The sequence below is a fragment of the Danio aesculapii genome, chromosome 25 (assembly GCF_903798145.1).
Source record: "Danio aesculapii chromosome 25, fDanAes4.1, whole genome shotgun sequence".
In the NCBI taxonomy this organism is placed as follows: Eukaryota; Metazoa; Chordata; class Actinopteri; order Cypriniformes; family Danionidae; genus Danio; species Danio aesculapii.
The window spans coordinates 19,485,080-19,507,579 of record NC_079459.1 but is presented as its reverse complement, the minus strand read 5'-3'; the positions used below and the strand labels follow the sequence as shown (position 1 = coordinate 19,507,579).

Genomic DNA, 22,500 nt, shown 5'->3' with positions numbered 1-22,500 from the left:
TTTACCACATAGTACTTTTTCATATAAAAACATTCATTTCAAAACAGCATGAAGTGTTTACTTGTATTATCTGTTACTATATTTAAATTTGTTTGATAATCTGAAACATTAAAGTGTGACAATCATGCAAACAAATAAGAAATCAGTTATGTGGCAAAGTTTTTCACCCCACTTTTTATGTATGCGTATATTTACAGTGGGAGGCGTGCGTTGTGTCCCACCAGTGATGATATACAGCAATATTGCACTGCTACGAGTGTGATACTGCATTTATACAACAGTTCAACGACATAATCATGTGTATAAAAAACTAAATCAAACACGGAGAGTCTCAAAACACTTTTGTATGCGTATATATACAGTGGGAAGCGTGCGTTGTGTCCCACCAGTGATGATATACAGCCATATTGCACTGCTACGAGTGTGATATTGCATTTATACAACAGTTCAACGACATAATCATGTGTATAAAAAACTAAATCAAACACGGAGAGTCTCAAAACACTTTTGTATGCGTATATATACAGTGGGAAGCGTGCGTTGTGTCCCACCAGTGATGATATACAGCCATATTGCACTGCTACGAGTGTGATATTGTATTTATACAACAGTTCAATGACATAATCAAGTGTATAAAAAACTAAATCAAACACGGAGAGTCTCAAAACACTTTTGTATGAGGAACTACACTGTAAAAAATAAATTGTTGAGAAAACATAAAAAGACAAGGCAACTTCATGCAGTAAGAACTTTGAGTTGTCTCAACAGATGTTTTTTCGTCCTTTGTTCAGCTAACATAATTTTGTTTATTCATGCAATGTTGATTATTGTATTTTACAAATAAATATATTCTTGTCACATCAACTGAAGCATCAGTCACCTGCTATTGAGTCATTTTTTTTTCTTTCTGTTTAGTGGATGATTTTTTTTTCAAATTTGCAAAATTATAGTTATCATATAAGCCTGTTTTTAATAATTTTACTTAAAAATTACAAACACAAACTTACTACTTCATTCATTCATTCATTCATTCATTCATTCATTTTCCCTTGGCTTAGTCCAGGCATGGGCAAACTCGATCCTCGAGGGCCAGTGTCCCTGCAGAGTTTTGCTCTAACACTAATCAAACACACCTGAACACCCTATTTAGTGTCTTCAAGATCACTAGAAAGCTACAAGCAGGTGTGTTTGATTAGGCTTGGTGCAAAACTATGCAGGGACACCAACCCTCCAGGATCGAGTTTGCCCATCCCTGCCTTAGTCCCTTTATTCATCAGGGGTCACCACATTGGAATGAACCACCAACTTATCCAGCATATCTTTTTCGCAGTGGATGTCCTTCCAGCTGCAACCCAGTACTGGAAAATACCTATTCACGCTCAGACACCTGTACCACATGTCTTTGGACTGTGGGGGAAACCGGAGCACAGAAAAACACGAAGCAACAGATAAACAATCTTAGTTTTCCATCATCACGTCACACATGTGCAAATTATTTTAATATCAACATTCCTATTTAACACAAAAGTAATTGTCCAGAAAACCCAGGTTAACATGTAGACATAACATTTTAGCGAATATTGTTGACAGAGGATATATTTTTATGTAGATCAATAGTTATTCACAACTCTCAGTATATATGATAGAAAAAGTACAGTGTGCTGAACAAATGATGATTTTATTTTATACAGTGTACTTTCTTCCGCCATTCATTCACATCTGCAGCTGACGTCAAAACTGCAGAAATCGTTGCTACTTCACAAACATCACATTAGAGCTAGTATTTGAATGTTTCTCTAGCCTAATGTCTAAAGTGATGACAAAACAGGTGACTTTGCTCACATTTTAAGATTATAAGGATTATAACAGCATAAAATGCCATCAGTCTACAGATTTCCCAGTATTTCTCTATTGCAATCGGGAGATCACAATGTCACTATGGTATAAATACAGCACTACAACAAACAAAAGAGAGAGAGATTGACTTAGAAGGTCATTTACCTGTTTAATAATGATTTGATCAGCTGTAGTTTTTTTCTTAGGGCTTATTATGCTGTCTCTGTTACCATCTTGTGGATGAACATTGTCAACTGTCTTTGCTGACACACTGTTTCTCAGAAATTTTTTATATTTTAAAATATTCACTATCCTTATAAATAAACTGCATAGTTGCAATCTAAACAACTACATTCTCGACTAAAAAGCCTCAAAGTACATTATGTTGTCCAACAGCAGAAATATTTGTCAATCTGTAGAGTGTCTCTGCTTGAGGCTGTATGTGGGCGGAGTAATACACAAGGGTGAAGAGGCTGGACAAGTGCTGTTACTGGCAGAATAGCGCACGGCTATCAGTAAATCAGATTCAAGAACCAGACAGAACTGTTGTATATATTAGTGGTGGGCTGTTATCGGCGTTAACATGCTGCGTTAACGCGAGACTCTAATCGCGTGATAAAAAAAATATCGCTGTTAATCTATTCTCAAAGTTGGGTTGGGAGCTGGGTCTATTCTACGGAAGCTATGATGACTTTCACCTTGAAAGTGCGGGTGTATACCTGACCGGTGAGCCATCTGACAAAAGTGCCCTTCTGAATCAAATCAAATATCTATGCCCACCTGTAATATATATATATATATATATATATATATATATATATATATATATATATATATATATATATATATATATATATATATATATTACAGGTGGGCATAGATATTTGATTATATATATTATATATATTGTATAATAGTGTAATAAATAGTGTACTTTATAACCTCATTCACATCACCCTGGCTATGTTTGAATATCAGTTTTAATAATCAATAATGGCCATTATAAAAGTATAACATACAATAAGTTTATACATTATAGGAAATAAATGCAAGCAATCAGTCAAATTTGCAGAATCAGTGTACGCGGTTACATTAATTAGCCTAATATATTAACTTATTTTTGCGCTTAGCCGAAACACATTACCGGAGAACAAGTAATAGATTCAAAAGACCAAAGTCGGGGAATATGTCATTAGATATAGACAACAAGATGATTTAAATATCACGTTTAACAAATGTAGTGAGATTAGATCCACTGGTATATCCTTGATGAATAGTACGACGTGCACAGCTCTCATCTGGGTAGATGTGCTCAAAGCACCCGCTGACTGTTTCGAGCTCAGACGTGTGCATACGCTACAGTGCATGCCTGAGTGTGTGTGTGTGTGTGTGGTCATGTGATGTGCATTTTCAGCGATATAGTGTGGACGGAGAGCTGTTCAGAAATGCTAGGTGAAACGCCAATGTGGATGCGGATCGTTTTCATTCCAAAACGCTGTTTTAAAACTAAAGCGTATTAGTGGAAACGGGGCCTAAGCAAATGGTGGAGATGTGTATTGGACCTGTGATGAACTCTGCCACGCCAGAAGGACCCATCCAGTGCTTGGAATATCTCAGTAGTCCTTCATCAGCATAGAAGGAATAGTATATAATATTTTCTCAGCTTACAACCTTTTCAGCAGAAAAGTAGCTAATTACACCCAACACTGCTAAAAGTAATAAGACTTTCCCAAGATGAAGAATTAAAATATTATAGGAAATACTTTGAAATTTTCCTTGGTCTGTTAAACAGCGCTATGAAATATTTAAAAAATATATTTTTTTTTATTAAATCACAGGAGCGCTAATATTTTTGACTTCAACTGTGTATATATAAACACTTGAACTTAACTGAACAAACTGAACGTAATCAAGATTGAATAAAAATGGACAAATCAAGTAAATATGCTAAATAGTACATAAAAAATCATTCTATTTCGAGTAGCATTGACTTTTGAGCCGAATCAACTGCCCTGAAATATTACAATCACAACACATCTGAAGATTAGTGAGGTGGGACAGTGTGTTTAATTAAGATCTAATTGCTTTTTAAATGGGATCTTTAGGGGGAATTAGAGATGGTATTACGCCGTGGTTAACATTAATTGCAATCCCATGCTGGGAAATGTTAACATTTTTCTCCTTATGGCCAAATTATACTCCTGGGCTTCCAAAAATCAACTGGTTTTACTCCAATTATTATTGTTTTTTTTTTCCTTTCATTTGTAATTAATCACAACAGCTTAGATTAAAAATGGATGTTGCGTGAGGCAATGAAGCCAAATAGAAAAGGTTTAACAAAAAGGAAGCCATTCTCATTATTTCCTCCAAATATTCTACTGTGTAGTTACTATGTACAGTAAAATATGTACTTTAAAGGGGGTTAAACCTTAAAGTGTGAGTAGTTTATTACACAAGACACATTTCACTCAAAACATGCGTATTAATGCAAATCCAGAAAATTTGGTATATTATTTTACTTTATTTACTGTATATTAAATATTATATATAATTTTGTTTCAGATTATTAAATTAATTTACATGTAATCACATGTTATAGTCAAAAACAAAGTAAATTGCAATACATTGATTCATTCATTTTCTTTTCGGCTTAGTCCCTTTATTAATCAGAGGTCGCCACTGTGGAATGTACCACCAACTTATCCAGCATATGTTTTATGCAACGGATGCCCTTCCAGCTACAACCCATCACTGGAGCTGCGCCCTAAATCGCACACTATGCACTTATGCACTATGTACTTATGCACTTACACACTCACCAACATAGTATATGTATGTAGTGTTGTCCCAAATGGAACACTAATGTTTTTTTACTAAGCGGAACTTCAAACCGTTTCCCTGATGACGTTTGACGGTCGCCAAATTAGTGAAATAAATGGCCAAACTGCCACATAATACCTGCCATGAGTATAACCTCACCATCGGGAGGCGCTATAATCACTCTCTTAGGAGAATTTTGCTTTCACAATCCAAAATAAATAAAGTAATCCAACATGTGCGCCCGATAGCTCCGCCCCTTCCACTATGTGAGCAAAGCTGCGACTGTTGAGTGCGTGAAGTGTCCATCATTCCACACTTCATTTTACCGGTTAAATGAGTGCATCATCCAGGTAATTAAAGTGTTAACTTATTATTTTTTAGGTTTTAAGTGTGAACGCCCTACTTACACTATTTATACTACAAAATGGCGTAGAATAGTGCATAAGTATGCGACTTGGGACGCAGCTTGGGAAACACCAATACACTTCAATTCACACACATACACTATGGACAATTTAGCTTACCCAATTCACCTGTCTTTGCACTGTGGAGGAAACCCACGCGAACATGCAAACTCCACACAGAAACAGCAACTGACCTGGCCGAGGCTCGAACATGTGACCTTCTTGCTGTGAGGTGATTGTGCTACTCACTGTACCACCGTGACGCCCAATTGCAATACACTCAAATAAAATGATTTTTGTTGCTTGGCTTCTTCAAACTACTTATTTAAAATGAGCTGAACCAATGCAATTCTTGATTTTTTTTATTGTTTTTTTTTTTTTTTGCACAAGGTAATTGTTTTATCGATTTGTGTTGGGACGACATGAAAGAATTAAGTGGATTAATAACAAAATAAAACTAAATTATTTAAAGAATATGAAAAATTAAGTAATTGAATAGAAAAAAAGAATGTTAAAAAATATTGTGTGATGCTGCGTTCACACCAGATGCAGATGAAGTGTCAAACGTGAGTGATTTACATGTTAAATCAAGGCGAAGATGCAAATAGACATCCTTTTTCGCACGAATAAGGTGGATGAATGACGCGATTGGCGTGAATGAAACGGTGCGAGTTAAGCATTTTGCACATTTGACAATGGAAAATGTGAACTTAAGCGGACATTTGCACCGCATTAACTAATCAGGAGCTTGATGTAGTGCCTGCTGTTGGTGCCCCTGGGGGAAAATCCTCCTGCCACCACAGACAACAATTTATCAAACTGGGCTCTGCGCAGTACCACAGAAAGCTTCCATCATCCAGGTATAGTTTGGACGAGTTGATGAACTCACAGAGCTGGGTTCACCTCTTAGAGGATCTAGTGGACTCAGACATGACGGCGAATGAATTTGCGCTGATTTTCAGCCTTCCTAAAGCACATAAAGCACAGCTATTTTCTCAATAAAATCCATGTTAGCCATTAAGCAATGAAGCTAGAGTCACCGGACAGACAGAAGCCCTGCTTATGACTCGACTCTGCATCTATTGTGAAGTAAATTTGGCGCACAAATGAAGCGAATTTGACGCATGAATGAAGCGAATTTGTTGCGCGAATGAAACGAGTAAGCTCAAAACCTCACGTGTCTATTTACTGTACACACAAATAGCACTATTTATTTACGCATGCTGCATTTGGTGTGAACGCAGCATAAGATTTTCCCATGCATTTTTATTTTCCCCACAGGTGTCATTATAGAGACTGTATAGAATGTTGAACACAGCCTATGAATAATGTGTACTGTAATATTATGCATGTTCCCTGCAGGACAAACAGAAACGTTCAGTATTCTCACACATGCACACACAGACAGCAAAATGGAGCCAAGTGTCTATCTCTGGCTCTTGTTGACTGGTACGCTCTGCTTGTGTCTGCAGGGATCTGATTCGTGTGTTGAAGTGGTATGTGGATCGCATCATTGATGCCGAGCACCAGGAGCAGATCCAGCAGGTTTTGAAGGTGAGAAAAAACAAATATATGCTTCAATATGTCTGGGTCAGAAATGAACAAGGGCTTGAAGCAAAAGTGACACCAAAATGAAGAGATTTAAATGCAAAACAAAAATTAAATGACCCTGCGCAATTAAACTAATAATGCCATAAATGTTGCAATGAAATTTATTTGTGAAAATGATCTTTTTTGTTTTGTTGTTGTTTTTTTTTTTTTTTTTTTTGCTACCCCTAATTACAACCAGTCACACAGGTTTCTGATGTGCTTATGAACGCAAAAGCCAATCAAAGGCATTTAGTCATCATTGTTGTGGATGGCAGAATAAGTAAAAAAATAAAAATAAAGAAGTCAAAGGGCTCTATTTTAATGATCTAGGCGCAAAGTCTAAAGCGCAGGTTGCAAAAGCATTAAGGGCATGTCCGAATCCACTTTTGCTATTTTAAGGACGGGAAAATACGCTCTGCGTCGCAGTGCATGGTCTAACAGGGTTGAGCTTATTCTCTTAATGAGTTATAGGTGTGTTTTGAGAATAAACCAATCAGAGTCTCATCTCTCATTCCCTTTAAGAGTCAGCTGCATCTCTCCATGCTGCATTTGGTATTTACATGGCAGACTTTGTAAGCAAAAAACTGGTGGAAAAACTGAACACTTCAAAACAGTTAAGAAACAGTTAAACAGCATCTGCAGCAAGTGGATAATGAGCCTTATCCATTCGTCCTTTACTTTACTTTACTTTCTCTTTCTCTATTTTGTGGATAAGGAAATGGTGTTGTACGTCCACTGAAGACATGCATTAGCCTACATAATTAATTTTGTTTATTAAGAGCAAAGATTTGTTTCAAAACTATTTCTAAATTCAGTTCTAATTTCCAGAAAATGAATAAATGAACAATAATAACAAAGTGTGGTCAAAAAACTGAGTTATATCCAAACACACGCCCTATGCCCCATATAGTCCAAAACCTGACAGGTAGACAAATCTAAGCTTATTTTTAATAACACAAATTTAAATATGCATATAATAAATAAACCTGACAGGTAGACAAATCTAAGTCCAAAACCTGACAGGTAGACAAATCTAAGCTTATTTTTAATAACACAAATTTAAATATGCATATAATAAATAATACTACTAATAATAACATTATACAAAAGCAAGTTGTCCTGAATAAACTGAAAAAAGCCCCAGAGGTAAAGAAGGCATATAGGTATGTTTTTTTTTTTATATTTGTGCAGAAAGTAATAATTTTTTAACATTTTAATTCTTTAATTCTTTTTCATTTGTAAAGATATTTCTGTATTGCTTTACGTACTGCATATTTTAAGCAATGTTTAAGCGAGGTGCACAACTGCCGTGCTCGGCGCTGGACTTTAGACCTGCTTTCAGCTTGTCTATTGAGCAGTCTATTTTAGTTCCTCAAAATAGCAATGTGCCAACAATGTGCCTTAACACACCTCTTTTCCACACTAGAACACCCATGAGTCCACAAAGTGGCCAAATGGATTTGCTATTTAAACAACATGGCAAAAAACGGAAAAATTAGGGTTGCATTGGTCTGAAACTAGCAACACGTCTTGGAAACAACCTTATTGCGCCAGGTGTATGATAGGGCCCAAAGTCTTAAAAATAAAGAAGTCTGAAGTCTTTAAAGTTGCTAGGCAGAAGCATTTAAAAGCCGTTTTCACACATACAGACCAATCTGGAAAATTCAAGGGATCATGTGTGAACAGGCCCTTTTTGAAAATACCGGTAAATTCGTTCCAGCAATTTTCCCGAAAGAGAAGTTGTAGCATTACCGGTAATTTGCCAGAATAACTGCGCTGTGTGAATGCAAAAGGAAGATTGCTGGAAAGAGCGTATTCTTGTCTAGAATGCTCTGACATTCATCTACACCAGCCAATCAGAGCGCTCATATGCATTTACATCCGCGCTGTTTATCAAAGTAAAAGCCTTTAAATATTTTTCCAGACACATTTAGCTGCTAGATGTTAGTCAGATAACCTTTCTATGTTCCTTCTTAATGCCAACTGTGGAAAAAAAACTGCGATAAAATGTTTATGATAAACCGCAGTTTGTTTACCTTCAAGCTCTGCTTCCGTGACTCGACCCGTGTGCACGTGAAGGAGCTGGTGAGCGCCAGCACACACACATATTATGAACATTTCAACATGCAAAAGTGTTCCTCCATATGTTTTCATTTAAGTTGTTCACAATACTTCTCCATCCACATAATTTGTAATGTAGTCAAATGTGTAAACATTTAGCTGCGGTTCGCGCTTCTGCCTTTGGATGTCTGTGGAACAAAGCAGCTGCACGAATGCTAAAACTTTAAATAAAAGTGAAACCTTCGAGAAAAGACAGAGCTCTTCTATGTTTAAAAATACAAGAGCAGCCGTTTCAAGGTCATTTCTGGTTAATGATGAATGATGAATTTACCGATATTTTGGAATGGAGGTGTGAGTGGTCTTTTCTGGAAAAATTACAGAACATCTGCGCCTATGTGAACACCTTTTTTATGAATTTACCAGTAAAGTCGTTCTGGAAATTTTCTGGATATCTACTGGTATCACTGTGTGAAAGGGGCTAATGACTACCTAGCAACTACCAGAACACCCTAGTAACACCCACACAGTCATTATACCAATAATCAATAGCCTTCTCAAGAATGAATAATTTTTTCATCATTTTGTGATTATTTTAAATGGAAAGTTTAATTAAGTTAAATTAAAATATAAAATAAAATGTATTTTATTATCATTTCATTTTAAGATGTATTTTTATACATGCAATATTACTATATTTTAGTTTTAGGCTTTTTATTGATTTCCTAATATGTTCAGTATATTAAATACAGAATGGTTGAATCAATGAATAAGTAAATAAATAAATAAATGAATAAATAAAAAGTATTCACAGAATTGAAGAATGGAAGAATTTTGAAAGTATAGGAGCTGAAATCTTAACAAATAAATTAAATTTACCTTAAATACAAGTTTTGTTTTATTTAATTTTATTTAATTTTTCTTAATTTTATTAAATTTTATTTTTATTTTTTTATTTTATTTTATTTTATTTTATTTTATTTGTTAAGACGAGAGAGCTGCTGTCATTTTGTTTTCTAAACAAGACAGCAGGTCTCTCATATAATACAACCACGAAATTATGTAGAAAGTATTTCTTTATGTTGTTCACAAGTCATCTAACCATTTGTATATTATTCAATAATATAAATAATAAATAAATAAATAAATAAATAAATAAATAAATAAATAAATAAATAAATAAATAACAATTTTATATTTCCAGAAATGCTGATTTTTGTCAGTGCAAATTCCATGTGGACTTACTAAAGCCCCCTGGAAATCAGTTTAAAGGGGACAAATATTGCTTCTGAATTTAGAAATGAGTTTTCGGTTTTTAGTCTTTCTGTCGATCTGTCAAATTGAAAGGAACTCTGAATGAATCCTGCAGGTCCTCTGTTCTGATCTTTTAAGCTTCCTCCCCTGATGCATCTGTTTTTCTTCTCCAGCCTTCTTTTTTTTTAGCTCTGAACATTGTCTTTTCTTCATTCATTGGCTCATTCTGCTTTCATGACCTGTCGTGGGACCGTCAGTGCGTCCACGCTCATTTACACCCTTCAGAGGTGCTGTTTGAAAGCAATTCCCACTTTCTTACCTTCAATCCTTCAAAGCTCTTTGGGCGCAGTGTGTGCCGTGAATATTTGGGTATTTTTGCTCGTTCTGATTGAAATGTTAAAAAGAGCAAATGCTAACTTTCTTTCTTTCTTTCTTTCTTTCTTTCTTTCTTTCTTTCTTTCTTTCTTTCTTTCTTTCTTTCTTTCTTTCTTTCCTTTTTTCTTTCTTTCTTTCTTTCCTTTTTTCTTTCTTTCTTTCTTTCCTTCTTTCTTTCTTTCTTTCTTTCTTCCCCTTTTCTTTCTTTCTTTCTTTCTTTCTTCCCTTTTCTTTCTTTCTTTCTTTCCTTTTTTCTTTCTTTCTTTCTTTCTTTCTTTCTTTCTTTCTTTCTTTCTTTCTTTCTTTCTTTCTTTCTTCCCCTTTTCTTTCTTTCTTTCTTTCTTTCTTTCTTTCTTTCTTTCTTCTTTCTTCAAGTATCTATCTGTTTACCTTACTCTCTCTCTTCATTTGTAAATACATTTCTTCAAATATATACATAATAAATATACACAGCCAAAAGTTACCTCAGTTATGTCAAAACAAACTTTTATTTGGGATGCGATTAATTGTGATACGTTTTTGCCAAGCACTTGATGACAGTACATAATATTTTACTAGATATTTTTCAATACACTTCTATACAGCTTAAAGTGACATTTAAAGGCTTAACTAGGCAGGTTAGGGTAATTAGGCAAGTTATTTTATAACGATTGTTTTTTCTGTAGACTATTGAAAAAATATATACCAATGAAAATATATTTATTCTGGAGAAAGTCTTATTTGTTTTATTTCGGCTAGAATAAAACCAGTTTTAAATTTTTAAAAAACATTTTAAGGTCAAAATTATTAGCCCCTTTAAGCTATATATTTTTTCAATAGTCTACAGAACAAACCGTCATTATGCAATAACTTGCCTAATTACCCTAACCTGCCTAGTTAATCTAATTAACCCAGTTAAGCCTTTAAATGTCACTTTCAGCTGTATAGAAGTGTCTTGAAAAATATCTAGTCAAATATTGACAAGATATGGCAAAGATCAAATAATTCAGTTATTAGAAATGAGTTATTAAAATTATTATGTTTAGAAATGTGTTCCGTCAAACAGAAATTGGGAAAAAAAATAAACAGGGTGGCTAATAATTCAGACATCAACTGTGTGTGTGTGTGTGTGTGGTGTGTGTTGTGTGTGTGTGTGTGTGTGTGTGTGTGTGTGTGGGTGTGGGTGTGGGTGTGGGTGTGTGTGTGTGTGTGTGGTGTGTGTGTGTGTGTGTGTGTATATATATATATAGCAATATCACACAAGTAGCAGTGTGACATGGCTGTATATCGGCACTGGTGGAAGGCAAGCTTTGGCTCGCAGGCCAAGTGCCTTACTGCCCTCCACCAGTGATGGTATACAGCCATATCACACTGCTACTAGTGTGATATTGCGTTTATACAACAGTTCGACGGCATAAAAGTGTATATTAAAAAAAAAAAAACTTTTGTATGAGGAACTTTTTTTTTCATCATTCATTCACATCTGGAGCTGACGGTCAGAACAGCAGAAACTGTTGTTCATTCACTCACGTCACTTTAGAGCTAGTATTTGAATGATTCTCTAGCGTAATGTCTAAAGTGATGACAAACAGGTGATTTTGCTGACATTTTTAGATTATAAGGCTAAACGGCATGAAACGCCATCTCAGTCTACAGAGATTTCCCAGTATTTCTCTGTTGCAATTGGGATGTCACAGTAATTAACCCTGAAAACCCAAAGCAATGCAAACACTACCAGTTTCTGTGGTATAAATGCAGCACTACAAAATACAAAAGAGAGAGATTGACTTACAATGTCACTTACCTGTTTTTTAATGATTTGATCTGCTGTGGTTTGAAATTTTCTCCCCTAAGGACTTATTATGCGGTTGCCATCTTGTGGTGGAACGTCAACCGTCTTTGCTCTGCTCAGTATGACAGGCTGATGGCCGACGTGCTGAATCTCCGAAATATAAATATTTAAAATAGGCTCTGTCTTTATAAAATAAGTGCTGTTATTACGGGAATATTGCATGGCTATTAGCCAATCAGATTCGAGAACTAGACAGAACTGTTGTGTGTATATATTTTTGTTAACATTAAAATATATTAATTAAAAATAGTCATATTTTCTAGCCGAAATAGAACAATAAGACTTTCTCCAGAAGTAAAAGCATTATAGGAAATACTGTGAAAAATCAATCAAATCATTTGAGAAATTTTTAAAAAGTCCAAAAAATTCACAGGAGGGCTAATAATTTTAATTTCAACTGTATATATCTGTATACATCTGTATATTTATTATATTTATTAGTATATGAATATATAATATGTGTGTGTTGTCAAAGTTGTCAGAATATTTCAGGCTGTGTATGCAACAGCTGATTGTTGTCATGTGTCCCGCAGGCATCAGAGTACTTGTTTAAGTACATCGTTCAGTCTCGGCGTCTGTATGCAGCGGCTACTGGAGGACAGAATGAAGAGGAGTTTCGCTGCTCTGTTCATGAACTCTTCAAATCCATCCACCTCTTCCTGTCCCATGAGAGTAAAGGCATCAGCCCCATCACACACACACAGGTGAGACATACACTCTAGTGTTGCACGATACACTGGTACTAGGATGCCATCACAATACCGTGGCTCTCAAAACAATACCATCACTCATTTTATTAATAGTTGTACTTAGAGTGACAGCTGTAGTTTTGAATGCTTGACAGTAGGGGGCAGTGTGAGGGGCAGCATACTGCTTCTACAACACATTGAGTGTACGTTGACCTGTGCTTTGCCTCTCATATGAACTGTCCAGCTTTCATAAAGACAAAACAAGGGATTGCTGCATATACAGATGCTCTTACTGATCGTCCACAGCTTGGGGACAGAGTTGATGCGCAAATGTGAAATATGGAATGATTTTGCATATGTAGCTGATAGTCAGGGCAAGCCCGCAGATGTCACAAAACCTGTGTGCAAGACATGTTGCATCAACTCAAACACACAATACACAAGGCGCACACACACACACAGTGATGTGAATCGATAAATCACTTATAAAATGGTCAAACTGGGTGTATTTATGCACTCCAAAAAAATTATGCGCACCCCTATCTATGGTGAATTGTTTATTTTTAAAAAGCTGCAAGATTTATTTAATTTATGTTGCCCAATTACCATAACAGCTTAGCTAGACTGCTGACAAAATATACTTTATAATTAGTTTTATTTATATAGTGCTTGATTTTCAATGTAAATTGTTCTACTCTGTTTCAGCTGACAGGAAACACTGGGTTTTTATTAATATAACTAATTAATATAATTTAATTTAATAAAAAATTATGTTTATAATTAAAATTTAGAGACTTTTCTTGTTTTTTTATGCTCTAGTATTGATTTAGTATAGGGATCGTGATATATCAAGTCAAAATGTTGGTATTGCGACAACACTAACACACACACACACTGGGGCCACAGCCATATCACCCTGCAGCCCAAAACCAGTTACTCACTGAAGCCTGAGCCTGGTCAGTACCTGGATGGGAGGCCACATGAGAAAACTAGGGCGCTGTTGAAATTTGTGTTAGTGAGGCCAGCAGGGGGCGCTCAACCTGTAGTCTGTGTGAGTCCTAGTGCCCCAGTAAAATTGACACTGTCAGTGGGCGCCGTCTTTCGGATGAGACGTTAAACTGAGGTCCTGACTCTCTGTGGTCATTAGAAATCACATGACACTTCTCATAAAGAGTAGGGGTGTAACCCTGGTGTCCTGGCCAAATGGCCATTGGCTCTTACCCATCATAGCCTGCCAATCATCCACCTTCACCGAACTGGCTCTATCGCTGTCTCTCCACTCCACCAATAGCTGGTGTGTGGTGAACGCACTGGCGCTGTTGTCCTGTGGCTGCCGTCGCATCAACCAAGTGGACGCTGCACACTGGTGATGTTGTGGAAAGACCCCCCCGCCACCCCCCTCATGATTGTGAAGCGCTTTGGGTGTTTGGTCATACACAATAAATGCTCTATATAAATACACATTACATGTTTTCATATTTCTTATGCAGAAATCTGTGTGTCTGTTGTTATGTAGTACAGTAAGTTGGGGCCATGTTTATTTGACTGTAAATTTCCCTAAATTAGAGTTTAGATCTGCACTTTTAGTTTTTGTCAGTTCAATTCTATTCAAGTTTATTTGTATAGTACTTTTCACAAGAATTATTGTTTTAAAGCAGCTTTACAAAAGGTGCACGTTATTGCTTTGCAATCAGAATCAGAAAAGTTAAGGAGTTATGTATAGAGCGAACATTATATATAAACAGTTCATCTGCAGTGTAGTATATGTCTGTGTGTCCATCTTCAATTAAGTGTATTTGTCCTCGAAGTCCTCGACTGGTTGGTGTCATTTTTTCACAGGGCTTGGATCTGATCCAGTGGCACTGCACAATCTCTAGAGGCCTCAGCATGAGCAAATAGAGAGTACATTTATAGTTAGTCAAATAAGGAAATAGCCAGTTTGCAAATGTGCAAAAATTATATCTTACTTATATCTAACTTTAGTCCACTTGCAGTTGAGGATCACCATTGATAGTATTATTCCCCTTCAGTCAATGGTGATCATTGACTGTTCAGATTTCAAAATTTCTTCTCTTGTGTTCATCAGAATAAAAGAAACTCATACATGTTTAAAACCGTGGAGGGTGAGAATAGTATTATTAATAACATTATACCAATACTTACAGTTGAAGTCAGCATTATTAGCCCTCCTGTATTTTTTATTTTCCCAATTTATGTTTAAATGTGCTGTATGTAAGTTTTTGACTCTTTTAAAGCATAAAAATACCATAATATGTTTGTGGATAATTAAGAAACATGCTAAGTGAACATTTTTGTTTATCTGAAAAACAATGCTGAAGGCAGATATTCTGCTTTGAAAATGTGTTACATGCTGGAACGTCTGTCTTTGTTTTGGTTATTTAACCCGCCCAGTACCAGTTTAGCTAATTATATTTCAGCACCCGGGTTGCCTTGGTGAAAAACCGTGTATTTGATTTATTCAGTCATGAAGGCTCTCTCAAAGTATGTGTGACCGAAATGCGACCCTCTGGTGGACAGTAGCAGACTCTGAGATGAGACGCAGATTCAGAGTTCCACATGAGGTGGTTATTACTTAGCAAATAATATAAATATTACTAACGTAAACATTAGGTGAGCAGGTTACAGTAACCCTGTGTTCTAACAATACGCTACGTGACGAGATACACAGTGATAAGCAATTTGGCTGTTTGCACCAGACAAAATATGACAGAAATTTAAATACAGCCATTCAGAAACACAGAATAGTGCACTCACTGCACTCCAACGAAATGGTAAGGTTTATAATCGAATTAATACGTATTAATCCTCTTTAACATTATTAAATGTACATGCTGAATCACTGATATGTGTTGGCTTGCACTTAGTCACAGTTCTAAAGTTCAATTTCAAATGGTTTTATTTTATTTTCAAGATCTGAGATCTGGCATTTAAACTCACATTATTAACATTTAACACTGAATAAAGCACATGAGGTGTACCTGAGGAGATCATTGTCAATTTGTCATGTTGTTCGGCTGCAAGAAATAGAAGTCGTTTCTAAAATATATCTTTTAGGTGTTGGTTAGAATAAAAACTGCTTTTAATATGGAGAATATTCCTTCTATTGTGTGCCGTTAATTTTATTTAGAACACGTTTTAAACCAGCCTTAAATCATCTTTTAGGCTCAATAGTCAGGCACACTCCTGTTGATGTCATCAATCTGGCAACCTCTGCTTACGTGTTTTGAATCAGGAGTGCAATACCTAGTTCAACCACTGGGTGTCAAACTTACATACTGCACTTTTAATGGAAAAAGAATATTTTTTTCAATACATTTCTTAATAGAATAGTTTTAATAACTCTTTGCAATGATGACAGTACATAATATTTTACAAGATATTTTTCAAGATTGTTCGTTCCCCTCCAACTCTGTCTAGGGGGACACAGGAACGCAACAGAATTAATTCGTGGAGTTTTGTGTGTGTGTGTCAGCAGTGATGGTCCATGAGGACAACTTCTCAAGGAATCTAAACAACAAGAAAGAAAGTGGCAACTTGATATGAAGATTACAATATTTATTAAGGATAAGGAGGGTTCCAAAAAAAGGCTCTTCAAGAGGGGGTTTCAAGCCAAAACACCAAACCAACGCCTTCTCTAACTGAGAGACAAGGAAGAACTGAATAATCTATCAAGAAAAGAAAATACATCAAAATACACTCACTCCCTTACTAACTTAACAGGAGAAAATGGTTACAAAAAGGAAATGGCACCCCCTCCTACCAAACCCAATCCCCAATAACAGGAATACAGAGTGGATAACCAAAGTAGTATTGAAACAACAATTAACTTACAATCAAAAAGAGTTCGAGGCAAAAGCTATATCAGATGGCAACAGCATCAACAGAACTCAAACAAAAAATTAAAGCTCCTAATCAACAAATAATGCTTAAAGGATCAAACTAAATATATATATATATATATATATATATAATATATCTATATATATTATATATAATATATATATATATATATATATATATATATATATATATATAGCCTCACAAAACAAAGCCTCCACACACACACACAAAAACACACTGTTCTAGTGGAGAATGCTGCTTAAATACCCACTGCTTTTCTCGTCTTCCAATCACGGAGTAGTTCATAAGTGGCAGCAGGTGACGGTCATTAGCTCCTACTAGGGTGTAACAGAGAAAAAAAAAAGAAAAAAACAAAACAGAAACAAATACGTCCTGGGACGTAACAAAGATATTAATGTTCAGCTTAAAATGCAGTTCAGTTCAGTTTAGAAGGCTTAACTAAGTTAATTATGTTAACTAGGAAAGATAAGGTAATTTAGGCAAGTCATTGTATAACAATGATTTTTGTTCTGTAGACAATCGAAATAAAATATTGCTTACAGGGGCTAATAATTTTGACCATAAAATGGTTTAAATAAAATTAAATACTACTTTTATTCTAGCCAAAATAAAACAAATAAGACTTTCTCTAGAAGAAAAAAATATTATACGAAATATTGTGAAAAACTTCTACTAATTTTGACTTCAATTGTATATGGACATGCAGCCTAAATCAATCAGTTCACACACTAGCAGTACACAAATTAGCAATGTTTATCAAGCACTGCTCTTTCATTTTTTAACCCGACCCACATTTGTTCCGTCAGCATAGCGGCATTTAAAGCTCAGTGAGCACATGGAGAGCTAATCCGCTCTTGATATACACAAACAGAGACACACGCTGAGCTTGCTAAAAGCCCAGCACACACACTGTCGCGGCCCGTCAAACTCTGCGTGTCCGTCGGGCCGCCGTTCGCACATTCGCTAACACCGAAACCCTCAGTCAGGTCTGTTTCTTGTTCTGGAGGCCCAGCAGGAGAAGCAGATTTCAATTAACACTGCCAAGAAAACAAAAGCGTCTTTGGACACCGAGGCATAATCCAAAAACACATGCAAGACGACTGGATTTGGGCCAGGTTTATGTGTGTGTTCGTTGTGTGTGTGTGCGCCTTCGTTTACATCTGTTGTTTGACGTCTCCTGCTGCGCCAAAGGAATATTTTTCACTATATCACTGTGCAAATGTGTTTGGAGGAAGATGATAGTGCTGCTTTTTGCTGTGACAATTATTCTGCCAAAATATTGAATTGCATATTACGCACATTAACTCCCGTCCTTGAGTTTATAATTAATGAGTTTAATGAGCGTTTGGTTTTCGTATTAAAGGAACACTTAGCCAATTGTTTATCAGGATTTATTTTCAAGGCTTTTTTTTGTGTGAAATTGTTGCCAAATGTGTGGCGTAATTTACTGAAAAAGACAAACAATTATCTAGAATTTTTAAAAATATTTTGACAACTCTTGTAAAATCTTATTATGAAAAAAATATATATATATAAAAATATTAATTAAATAAGTTTTAGAATTAGGATTTATTAATTCATATTATACATACTTATATTTTGTGATATTTATATATCACAAAATCATAAAGCATTATATAAATATTTGAATAATTTACTGCTCAAGTGGAATGTTAAGTTAAATATATAAATCGTTACTGTAGTTTTTTTATGCTGGCATGTTATTAAAACATTGATAAGTATTATATTTATTATTATTATTATTATTATATTATTATTATATTATTATATTATTATTATTATTAATAATAATCATAATAATAATAATAATATTACTATATATTATTATTATTATTATTATTATTATTATTATTAGTATTATTATCTATATCATCATCATCATCATCATCATTCCTCATTATTATATATAATATTATTATTATTACAGCTTCTAGTTAAATATTTCTATAATAATAAAAATATAGTTATTATTATTATCATCATCATCATCATTACATAATAATATTATTATTAATAATAATAATAATTATTATTATTATTAATATTTATTATTAATTACAGATCTAGTTAAATATTTCTAAAGTAATAAAAATTATATATTATTATTATTATTCTTATTATATAATTATTATTACAGCTGTAGTTAAATATTTCTACAATAATAAAATTATTATTATTATTATTATTATTATTATTATTATTATATTCATTTATTCATATTCTTTTCGGCTTAGTCCCTTTATTAGTCCGGGGTCGCCACAGCGGAATGAACCTCCAACTATCCAGCACATGTTTCATTGCAGCGGATGTTCATCTCTGGGAACATCCATACACACTCATTCACCACTCATACGCTACGGACAATTTAGCCTACCTAATTCACCTGTACCGCATGTCCTTGGACTTGTGGGGTAAACTGGAGCACTCCAGAGGAACCCCCTGCGAACGCAGGGAGAACATGCAAACTCCACACAGAAACGCCAACTGACCCAGCCAAGGCTTGACCAAGCGACCTTCTTTGCTGTGAGGCGACAGCACTACCTACTGCGTCACTGTGTCCCCTATCATTATATTAATATTATTAAAATTATCATTATTATTATATTATAATATGAATAATATGAATAATAATAATAATAATAATAATTATTATTATTATTATTATTATTATTATCATTATTATTATTATTATTATTATTGTTATTACAGATCTAGTTAAATATATTTAAAATAATAATTTATTAGTTATTATTACTATTATATATATTCTTATTACAGTTCTAGTTATGTATTTCAAGAAACAAAAAACAATATGATTATTATTATTTTACACCAATATGAACATTATTAGGTAATATAATATTTATAATGTGTATGATTGTGATTTAATCATTATTTTTTGTTTATCATATTATACAACTATCTCAAAACATTAAATATTAATTAAACATCGATTAACAATTTGATTGGTTATTTAATTGATTTAATTGATTAAACAGTGATGAATGATTTCTGGTTTAAATATTATATTATTATTGTTATTATTATTAGGAATTTAGAAGACATTTCATTGGTAAAAACACTTTTTAAAAATTACATACATAAGAATAATAAAAATAAATAAATAAAACAACCAACTACTTTCATTAAACAATGAAAAAATAAACATGCATTCCCCAACCAACCACCCACCAGTGCTATCCAATGATAAAAATAGGTACTAAATGTACTGTATAGTAAACATATTAATCACAAGTTTGTAGAAAGGAAATAAAAAGGGACCACATTTTTTTAAATAACAAAACCTTGTCTATTAGGGTCTAGCAGATTTTTTCCAGATGTAATGTACCCATTAACTCTGTCAGCCATAATTTAAGAGTTGGAACTTGTGTTGAACCTGTGTAAGTCTCAAAATACTTCAGAAACTCCAAATGATTAATGATTTCTTATCCTTCCCCTGCCACACCAGAGCAGCATTTTCCAATAAATCAGCGCGTAAGATGATACAGTAGATGCACAAGATTCAGAATCTGCATGTCCTGTGTTTGCCTCCTGGAGCTGGACGATGTGTATTAGCACTCATGTCTGCGTTTCTCCAGGCCGTGTTCCTGCGATCCTTCCCCACTGTGAGCTGCGAGCTGCTAAAGATCTTCAGTATGAGAGAAGTGGCGAATGTGGCTCGAGACACACTGAACAGCCTGCCCACCCTCACACACACCGACTGCCCCCTGCAGCCCGTCAAACTGCAGTGCATGGCCAAAACTGTGGAGAGCCCACTCTACACCAACACAGGTGAAATACACACTGCAGGAAACAACACACAGCTTTTCTTATTCACCTGACAATTTTAAGATTTTGGGCCTTTTTTGGCTTTCCACAAAGGGTTTTTATTTTTGTAGTTTATTGTAAAAAAAAAAACATGCAGAATACATTTTGGTGTTTTTTGACACAGTTTATTTATTTATTTATTTATTTATTTATTTATTTATTTATTTATTTATTTATTTATTTATTTATTTATTTGGGTGTCCATAAAGTGTTTATTTATTTATTTTTATTTTGGGTTTCCATAAAGTGTTTGTTTATTTATTTATTTATTTATTTATTTATTTATTTTCATTTTGGGTTTCCATAAAGTGTTTGTTTGTTTATTTATTTATTTATTTTTATTTTGGGTTTCCATAAAGTGTTTGTTTATTTATTTATTTATTTTTATTTTGGGATTCCATAAAGTGTTTATTAATTAATTAATGTATTTATTTTGGGTTTCCATGAAGTGTTTATTTATTTATTTATTTTGGGTTTCCATAAAGTGTTTATTTATTTATTTATTTTGGGTTTCCATAAAGTGTTTGTTTATTTATTTATTTATTTATTTATTTATTTTGGGTTTCCATGAAATGTTTATTTATTTATTTATTTTGGGTTTCCATAAAGTGTTTATTTATTTATTTATTTATTTATTTATTCATTTATTTATTTATTTATTTGTTTGTTTTGGGATTCCATAAAGTGTTTATTTATTTATTTATTTATTTATTTATTTCTATATTTATTTGTTTGTTTATTTGAGTTTCCATAAAGTATTTATTTATTTTATTTTTTGGGGGGGGTTTTGATAAAGTGTTTGTTTATTTATTTATTTGTTTGTTTGTTTATTTATTTATTTTTATTTATTTATTTATTTATTTATTTATTTATTTTTATTTATTTTGGGATTCCATAAAGGGTTTATTTATTTATTTATTTATTTATTTATTTATTTATTTATTTATTTATTTATTTATTTATTTATTTATTTATTTATTTTGGGATTCCATAAAGTGTTTATTTATTTATTTATTTATTTATTTATTTATTTATTTATTTATTTATTTGTTTATTTTGAGTTTCCATAAAGTATTTTTTTGGGGGGGGGGGGGGGTTGATAAAGTGTTTGTTTATTTATTTGTTTGTTTGTTTGTTTATTTATTTATTTATTTGTATTTTTTTATTTTGGGATTCCATAAAGGGTTTATTTATTTATTTATTTATTTATTTATTTATTTTTATTTTGGGATTCCATAAAGTGTTTATTTTTTATACAAGTCTAATGTAAAGAATAAATTCAGAATACATTTTAGGTGTTACTTTTGTCACACTTCATTATTATTATTTATTTATTAATTTTTTACATTTGTAAATATGTTTTAGGTGTTTTGTTCATACTTTGTTTTTTGTTATTTATTTATTTATAAACTATTTTTATACTATTATATATATATATATATATATATATATATATATATAATATTTCATTATTATTATTATCTTTTTTTTTGTTTTATTTAATTTTTTACAAAATTTGTTTGAATTTGACCTTTTGCCTTCCGTAAAGTGTTTGGTTTTTATTTCTTTCTAAGGCTAGAGTAAAAAAACATTCTGAATACATTTCAGCAGTTTTTGTCACACTTTATTTATTTATTTTATATTGATTTTATAAATTTGTGTGTACAATTTGGCCGTTTACCTTTACATAAAGTGATTTTTTTTAATTATTTATTTTTGTGTCAATGTAAAGATTGTATTTAAATGTATTTTTTATGCATTTGTAAATGTGATAAATTTGTGTGTAAAGAATTGGACCTTTTTGGCGTTCCCTAAAGTGTATATAAATGAATAATGACTCCAGTATGTCAAACAAATCTACATCAATTTAATTTTTAATTTTGAACCTGGCTTTTCAATGCAATGTTCAGAT

The 22,500-nt window shown here is 33.3% G+C and overlaps 1 protein-coding gene across 1 annotated transcript in view; it reads left to right on the top strand.

Moving 5' to 3' along the window:
• The window catches only part of dock4 (dedicator of cytokinesis 4), a 209,184-nt gene that overhangs the window by 135,503 nt on the left and 51,181 nt on the right, over positions 1-22,500 (top strand). The window contains 3 exon segments of the mRNA XM_056451516.1: positions 6,533-6,614; positions 12,702-12,872; positions 20,360-20,552. Coding sequence (XP_056307491.1) covers positions 6,533-6,614; positions 12,702-12,872; positions 20,360-20,552 — 446 coding nt within the window.